The sequence below is a fragment of the Mustela putorius genome, unplaced genomic scaffold, assembly GCF_011764305.1.
Source record: "Mustela putorius furo isolate JIRA1106 unplaced genomic scaffold, ASM1176430v1.1 tig00000460_pilon_pilon_pilon, whole genome shotgun sequence".
In the NCBI taxonomy this organism is placed as follows: Eukaryota; Metazoa; Chordata; class Mammalia; order Carnivora; family Mustelidae; genus Mustela; species Mustela putorius.
In genome coordinates, this window is record NW_025421389.1 from 21991036 (window position 1) to 22000065 (window position 9030).

The window sequence follows — 9030 nt, forward strand, 5'->3', positions numbered from 1 at the left end:
TAGGAGACTCAGAACACAGATATGGATATTAAACCCTTTATCAGATGTGGTACAAATACTTTCCCAATCTACCACTGATCTTCTGATGTATCATCTGCCATATCAGAAGTTTTAAATTATACATAATTAAATCGATTCATTTTTCTATGGCTTCTGGGTTTTTTACCTGGCTTAAAGTGACCTCTTGCAAGCCAAGGTTTTATAAACATTGTCCTAAATTTCCTTCTAATTAACACTTTTTCCAGTGTTCATACGTAGATTTTTAATCTACTAGAATTATGTTTTTGGGTTTTTTAAAAGATTTTATTTATTTATTTGACAGACAGAGATAGTGAGAAAGGGAACACAAGCAGGGGGAGGTGGAGAGGGAGAAGCAGGCTTCCCACTGAGCAGGGAGCCTGACGCTCGATCCCAGGACTCTGAGATCATGACCTGAGCTGAAGGCAGGCGCTTACAACTGAGCTACCAGCTGCCCCTAGAATTACCGTTTTTTAATATAACATAAGAGTCTAATTACATGGTTTTCCAAGTAACGAATGTCAACAAAATATATTAATTAACTTTTGTCTCTAATCTAAAATAGAAGTGAGAGTTTGGGGGCTCCTGGGTCGCTCAGTCAGCTGAGTGTCCAACATTTGGTTTCAGCTCTGGTCACGACCTCAGAGTTGTGGGATCAAGTGTCTCGTTGGGCTCTGCGCTCAATGGGGAGTCTGCCTGAGATTCTCTCCCTATGCCCCTCCAATGGCTCAAAGACATGCACGCTCTCTCTCTCAAATAAATAAAATCAAAACAAAAAACTCAGATTTTGAACAAGATATCCTCAAAGCTTCTTTTTATCCTTAAAATTCTAACACAACCATTAAAAAGATAAACATTGCTCTTCCACCAATTCAGAAATAAAATTACAGCCTGATTAGGGAGTGTAGCCATACTTATTGAGATTTAACATAAGCGGGGTACCTGGTGATTCTTCATTTCTTCTTCTCTCCTTTGCTGGAGCTGCTTTAATTGCACTTGGAGCTGATTCTCCACTTGCCTCTGCTTGTCCAGGACCTCCTGGTAACGCTCCTTCAACAGTGTTCTCTCTGTCATCATTTTGTCCTATTTGTAACAAGAGAAAAAAAGTTTAATTCCCAAGTTTAATTGCAAAAAACACCAGCTGTTCAAGGCACTGTGCAGAGCTCTAGGCTACAGGGTCCAATATTCTAACTACAGCCATGAGTAGCTATATAAACTTCAATTAATTAAAGTAAGAACATTTTAAAAGACAGCCCCTCAGTCACCTAGCCACATTTCCAAGTACTCAGTACTTAGTCCCAAGAACAAATGGCTATCACACTGGCCAACACAGATAGAAGACATTTCCATCACTACAGGAAACCCTGTTGCACAGCTCGGCTTGGGGGAAGGGGGTGGTAAGGAATGGCCTGTGGGCCAAATCCAGCCATTGTCTGAATTTTTTTCTTAAGATTTATTTATTCATTTCAGGGAGGGGGGAGAGAGAGAGAGCGAGAGAGAGCGTGTGAACTTGCGTGCACAAGCAGGTGGAGGGGCCAAGGGAGAGGAAGAAAAGCAGACTCCGTGCTAAGCTCGGATCCCACGACCCTGAGATCATGACCAGAGCCAAAATCAAGAGTTGGAAGCTCAACCAACTGAGCTACCCAGTGCCCATATAAATAAATTTTATAGGAAAATAGACATCCCCAATGGCTTAAGGGCTGCTTTTATCCTACAATGAGTGGAATGGTTGCAACAGAACCCACAGAGCCCCGAAGCCTAAGACATTTACCCTCTGACCTTTTACAGAAAAAATTTGTCAATCACTGCTCTAGAGAATAAGAAGAAGGAAGCATTTTATCAGAACAAGAAGAAATGAGTAGGTCAAAACAAACAAACAAAAAACAGATCACCTACTCAAAACCGCATCCAGAAAAGAGGATTCCTTACTGGCCATTAGCGCTGAAAATGGACAGATCCACTAAAGAGGTCTGGGGAACATGAAATTCAGACTGGACAAATTAGCAAGCTTTCATACATGAGCACAAGAGTAGAAGAAAGTTTTCTGAGGACCACAGTTCAGCTCTGTCTCCCCATATCCGTAAATCAAGAAAAGTGATGGTTATATTTCAAAGGGATGCTAAGAGACGGTCAATTTAAAACACACTTAGTATAAGGCAGACCATGTCAAATTTAAACAAAGAGCATTCAACTGAACTTATTCATTAAAAGATTAACTATTTTCAAAGAAAAAACAGGTTTTAGAGGCGAACAAAGGAAAACTTATTACATTATGATAATACAAACTAAGTTTCAAGATGGGACTTTAGCAGAGCACCTGGGTAATGTAGTCAGTTAAGTGTCCGACTCTTGGTTTCAGCTCAGGTCACAGTCTCAGGGTTGTGAGATCCAGCCCTGCATAGGGCTCTATTCTCAGCCCAGAGCCTGCTTGGGATTCTCTCTCCCTCTCGCTCTGCCCCTCCTCCTTGTGCTCCCTATCTAAAATAGATAAATAAATCTTTAAAAAAGGCGGGGGGGATTTTAGCTCTGCGATAAACTAGTCCTTAGTCCAGGTGCTGAAATGTGACTAGGGCTCCCAGGGACTCTCCAGTCTCATGTCCTTCTTTTTTTTTTTTTTTTTTAAGATTTTATTTACTTATTTGACAGAGAGAGATCACAAGTAGGCAGAGAGGCAGGCAGAGAGAGGGAGGGGGGAGGGAAGCAGGCTCCCCGCTGAGCAGAGAGCCTGATGTGGGGCTCGATCCCAGCACCCTGGGATCATGACCTGAGCCGAAGGCAGAGGCTTAAACCACTGAGCCACCCAGCACCCTCCAGCTCACATCTTTATAGGGATTCTGAACCTGGGATCTATGGATCGTCCTCAAGGGTCTCTAAACTCTTTGAAATAGGGCAATGTGGTGGGGAGGATAAATTTTTCTGAGAGGAGAATTAAGTTTTCAAAAGATTCCAAAGGAGGACTTTAAACCAAGCAAAATATTAAGAACCAATATATGCAACTAGTAGATAAGAGGAATATTTTCTTTCTTCAGCACAGCTCTTTCCCTTTATTTCCTTGTGGTACCTTCTCCACCCACAATGCTTCTTTAAAGTAACAGAGGCCAGGGGAAAAAACCACCAGTCTCATGAAAAGAAGTCTCAAGGTATACACTGTTAGTACATACAAAAAGAGAACTGAAAGGCTATAGAGTAAACTACTTCATCCATTATCATTTCATCTTAACAAGCCAAAGTTACTTGGTTTAATCAGTGTCTAATTGGTTCCAAGGACCAGAAGTTATAATTTCAAACGCAGCCAGTGGGAAATTACCATAAATGCACAAAAAAGGAAACAAAACAGAAGCCAGATTTCTTGTATTGCTACCAAGCTTAACACCTGCCTAGTTCCACTGACTTTTTAAAAGCATGTGGGCCCACAGTGTATGTTAACTAACTAGAATTTAAAGGAAAATTTGAAAAAATAAAATAATATAAAATAAACAAAATAAAGGCATGTGGGCCATCCCGCTACCCAAAAGAAAACAGCCACACAAAACATAACCCCGGGCCTCTTCTGGCCCAATCATTTGGTAGTTTCCATTCCTGCTTCAGACTGATGCTAAAACTTATTTATAACTTAGTTGGCCCTTGGATTACTATAGTCATCAGAACCCCACCATACAACTGTGGGGACAAAATAAATACTCTATGTGAAGTGCTTAGAGTAAGTATTCAAGAAAAGGTGAATCCCCATCCCCAACCCCCTTCCCTGGGACTTCTCTTCTGGCTTGGTTTTCACCCAGCACATCTCCACCAGCTCGCTTATCTCTAGGACCTTTTTACCTGCCTATTAGGAGTAACTCCAAGTTGCTACCTTGTATTTAAAAAACTTTATTCACTTCATCTTGCTAATATACTCCCACAACTTCCTTCTTTCCATCTGCCCCTCAATTTCTTCAACTTGAACAAATACCTACTTTCTCATCTGGTTGCTACAAGCACTTTCTCTCTCATTTTTTTTCACTCAGTTAACACATATTACCCTAAAAACCTCTTCCTGACGCTAGGGTACCTTTCCCAGCATCATCCTTCCTCTTGAAAAATATACACTTTGATATCTATATTCTTTTTTTTAAGATTTTATTTATTTATTTGACAGAGAGATCACAAGTAGGCAGAGAGGCAGGCAGAGAGAGGGGGAAGCAGGCTCCCTGTTGAGCAGAGAGCCCGACGCAGGGCTCAATCCCAGGATCCTGAGACTGTGCCCTGAGCCAAAGGCAGAGGCTTAGCCCACTGAGCCACCCAGGCACCCCTGGTATCTATATTCTTGAGGGTGGAAGTTTCTGCGACAAAATACCAGAGATAGATCAGAGACCATTTTAACAAAGATAAATGTGCAGCTTTCTAGGTTTTAAAAACCAATTGCTAGGAATAAAAGGGAAGAGACGACTCAACGGTACACCAGAAAAAGACCTGATGGGAGTCTGGCTGAAAGCTCAAAATGCTGAGCAGACTGGGGAGACTTAGCCAAGGGAGACTTAAGAAATAGTGTCTGGCAGGATAGACAGAAGGAGAACCCCACTTTGTTGTGACTTCATTATTCTGTATTTGGATTATTGTATTTAGTTCTCAGGATCACATTTTCAAAGCAACATTGATAAGATGGAACTTGTCCAGGTGGGAAAGTCACCAGGACAAGGGAAGGGCTGGAAAATATATTGGATGAAGAAAAGAAGACTGTTAAAAATGTCTGGGAATGTTTTTTCTGGAAAGATTCACGCTTGAGGAATAAGGGGAAGAGGAATAAACAAACTTCAAGGATACACAGGGCCAACAAGTAAAGGAAGATTTGGATTTAGTCTACATAGCTCAGGAGAGCACTCTAAGTATGACAGGTGCTATCCTCACCTCAGAACAAGATGTAACAATAAGAGCTCTTTGTCAAATACAAGAGGCTGCTTTACGAGTAGCAAGCTTCCCATCTCTGGGAGTGATCAAGTAGAAAGAAATTAGCTGACCATCTGTTAGGGATTTGAAAAGGAGATTCCTGCACCTTTTCCAGATGAGATGGTATGACTCTAGATAGTCTGAGTGAATGATCTTGTATATTCACTGTGACAGTTTAAGTACTCACCAGATTCTTTTCAATATCTTGATCCGTGTTTACCTCTGAATCGGCCGTCTTAAAGTCAGTCTATAAAGAAAGAAGCAATTATATTCATGATTGTTCAGAGACGTTTTAAAAGGCAGAACTGCTCTTTAGTAATTTTACCTAGAAATCTGTCACAAGTAACTAAGCAGCTAAATTTTGCGTTCCCTTAGTGGCTTATTAACAAGGGAAGAACTATAGGTCTGGCAAATAGGAGCTGGCATGTATATTGCATTGAACATTTATCCCACAAAAGAACCTGAACAAGACCCAAGAACTGACAGAGAGACAGCCTCAGGCGTGAAGTAAGAATCTCGCCCCCTACTGCCTCTTGTGCCCATCTTTCCTCCTATAACAAAGCACACCAAGCACTAGGAGGCAGGATCCACTGTACTTCTTAAGATGTAGGTCAGAGAATTAACAAGGATTCCTCCTGCAAGGACAAAGATGGGAAATATGAATGCTAATGACCTACACTCATCCATTAGTCAGTGAAAGAGATTATACGTAGGTCATAAAGTTTCCTGGCGCCACGACAGGATCCTGGCTCCTGGCTTTATTATTTATTGAACACCAGAAGGATGACATCACATAGCACCACACGAAAATCGTACGACAGTTGCCAATAAAAAAACGGGACAGAGTAGTTCTCTGCCACCTACAAAGAAAAAAGTCTCCTACCCTTGATAAGTATATAAATACATAAATAGCCCAAATTCCACGTTAGTAGTAGAAACTTGATACTTGACCTGTACAGCAATGTTTTGAGAAAGCTTCAGGGAACAGCTATCCTGATCATCATCCTGATCCACTCTGACTCCTTCAACCCCATTTGCTGGAGACACCACAGGTCGGAAATCCAAGCCTGTGTCCCTGCTACCTTCCTTTAGGATGGAGGCTGGTGGGGATTTCTCTTCAGAACAATTCCCGGAGGCAAGCTGCTTTGTATGGCCCCCTGCCTTAAGAGACCGAGTGACAGGATGGAGGCTCTCCCGGAGGCATGTGTCCCCCTCCTCTCCTGCTGTGTCGGCCACGTCCTTCAAATCAGACTGAGACCCACCGCCAGAAAGACCAAGGGCTGTGGCTAGCAAGTTTTCTCCTAAAACCGCCCGGTGCGCTGCTGAAGTGTCACCTGCTGATGAACCAGGATTCTGCTCTGGGTGTTCCAAATGCACATTTCTGTTATTCTCCTTGGTTATCGTTTGGCTACTTACACTCGACAGAGGCGAGTTCTTGTGCTTCTGTGCAGGGTCTTTGGGGCTATCAAAAACACAAGATAAAAAGTTTCACTCTTCACCCAATCTTAAGGAAGATTAAAGACATATCTTTAACGTAACGACTAGAAGAACAAAACCAGACTACATAAGCCCCTCAAATTATCAGAATGACGTGGAACTTGGTCTTTGTCCGTGATTTTGACCCACATGCAGGGAGTAGAGCCTGATGGTTAGAAGCTGGGTGCTGGAGACAGACATTTCCTGTAGGGTGACTGTAAATAAACACAATAAATGACCCTGAAGAGCCTCAGATTTGTGAGGCCCAATCTGAATCCTTTTGGGGAATGTCACTGACAGCCTACTGCTCATTTAAAGTTTTTCATTTAGTGAGCTGTACTGACTTGGTTACACGTCATGTTCTAATAAAAAAAAATATTAATTTAGAAAAAATGTTCTTATTCCACTCCCACGTTTCATAAAAATAATTTTCATTCAAATCCCTCACACAGATCTTTGGCCAGAACCACCTTTCGGGTTCCTCAACAGTTTCCCAGAGCACAGGAATGAGTGGTTGTCTTGAGGTTGTCTGAGGTACAGACACCAAATCCAAAACTGAAGCTGTCAGTGGGACCTTTATCCCAGACAAATACATGCACATGGAGAAACACTGGGAAAGCCGTTCTGACATTTGTCATGGCCAGTTTCATACTGCTTTTTTTGAAGAGCTCTTTAAAACCAATTTACAGTGACTTCTAACAGTCACAACCGTGAACCTGCCACCCAGGAATAATGACTGCATCTGTATTAAACTTCTTTGCCCCCTTTTTAAAAAACAACAAAAAAAAAAACCAGGTTGTGTCAACTGATGCTCTTAAGTACCCCAAGCCAGCACTGACTGAGGCTTTAGGTGACGGTGCCTTCCTGTCCTCAACAGCACATGTTGTTCAAAATAAAAGAACCAACAGTGTCTTTGGGGTACGAAAACCTTCATGAACACCTCTAGCTGACTCCTTCCTGAGAGCTACCTGGGGAAGTGGGGGAAACACTTAGACTATTAATTTGGGCATATACAGTACAGTCCCCAGGTGTAAATCCTGCTCTGCTATTTACCAGTTGTCTGACTCTCGTTAAGTTACTTCACCTCATTCATCAAACTGAAACATGACCCACCTAATAGGGTTATTGGGAGGATGACATGAAATCGGGCTTCTGAAGTATATGGAACAGGGCTTGGCACAGTACATATTCAATCAACCCTAGCTGCCATCACTGTTACTAGGAGTACGTGGATGATTCTATTTATAAAATGAAGATCCAGGATTATGGTTAGGCTTACTCAACATTTTCCCCCATTACCCATTAGCCAACAAATCTCTAATTTAAACCGGTATTTATGAGGTGCTACCAAGTCAGACAAGCCTGGGTTCAAACCCTGACTCCAGTGTAGCTCGGCAACCCTGCGGCAAGTGTGTCTCAATCTCCTCACCTGTAAATGGGAATAATATTAGCACCTCCCTCCTAGGGCTGTTACGAGGATTAAATGTGTTAATACATATTCAACTGTTAGTACAGTATGACCTATTATATCGGGTCCCAGGTGCTCTAGAAAAGAGTTGAGGAGGAATACAGAGTTGACTTAGCACAACACTGTACATAACTATGCATTAAGGACTGTATGATGCGAAGCTGGGAAACCGTAATTCAGCCCTCAAGAATGTAGACAGGAGGCAAAATATCTATGTGAAGCAGGAAGCCATAGGAACAAAGCTAGCTGTAGATAATACAGACACGTATATCTGTGGGTATGTATGAATATACATGTGCTTTACACATACATATGCATACACATCCATATCTCTATGTAACATAGAAAACATACAAATACACAAGTATGATATAGAATACCATTATAGTATATGTAATCATAACATAGATATACAGGCATAATATGCAGATATAGACACAGATATTATGTTATAAATATACAACTAATTGAACATACAGTAAAGGGTGGGGAAATACTAGCATTTTCAAAAGAGTTTCACCCCCTGTATTCTACTGACACACTTAGCATGCCTGCGAAGTGCCAGACGCTCTGTTAGGTACCATAAATACACACAGGGATCAGACAGTCCCCACCTTTAAAAAGCTTACTCTGGGCCAGGGCCATTAGAGCCAAAAAGAGGAAAACCCCACTCCATTTCCGTAAGAAGCCATCCCACAAAAGCCCTTCGCCCGAATGAAATCTTCCCAGTCAAGGATGCGTACGTTACCTTAGACCATCTGGGAGACCTTCGTCTGATTTGGAAGCACATAAACTAGAGGAGGATTCTGGAGGATTGGGGGCACTGGACACCACACCAGCTACCTCAGACGCTGCCGCCATCATGCTCTGTACATTCAGAAACAAATTACAGGCTGCATGTTTCCAATTTTTAAAACAAGCCTATCTTTCCCCGTTGGAAGGTCCATACCAGAGTTGTTCCAGGAAAGAAACACAAAGAAAAAGCTGAGTCCCAAGAGAAAATACTGAGATTTTCTGTAGCAGGGTATTAAAAGAACCACTGGGCACAAGAGGCCCCAGTGGACACGGATCCTCAAAAATCACCGGCTTTATATAAATCTCTAGGAGTGTGTACAAAGCTTTCCCGCTTTTGGCAGAGATGCAGT

At 42.0% G+C, this 9030-nt stretch overlaps 1 protein-coding gene across 4 annotated transcripts in view; it reads right to left on the reverse strand.

Moving 5' to 3' along the window:
• RNF214 (ring finger protein 214) overlaps positions 1-9030 on the reverse strand; it is a 44930-nt gene that overhangs the window by 34281 nt on the left and 1619 nt on the right. For 2 of the 4 annotated variants that reach the window (XM_045080499.1, XM_045080498.1), the window contains exons 2-5: positions 8634-8752; positions 5893-6403; positions 5129-5188; positions 961-1101 (exon numbers count right to left, since the gene is read on the reverse strand). In XM_045080499.1, the coding sequence (XP_044936434.1) occupies positions 961-1101; positions 5129-5188; positions 5893-6403; positions 8634-8749 (828 nt within the window). In that variant the 5' untranslated portion in view covers positions 8750-8752. Of the gene's footprint in view, positions 1-960; positions 1102-5128; positions 5189-5892; positions 6404-8633; positions 8753-9030 lie in introns of those variants that run through there. The other 2 variants (XM_045080500.1, XM_004749919.3) reach the window with 2 other exon arrangements.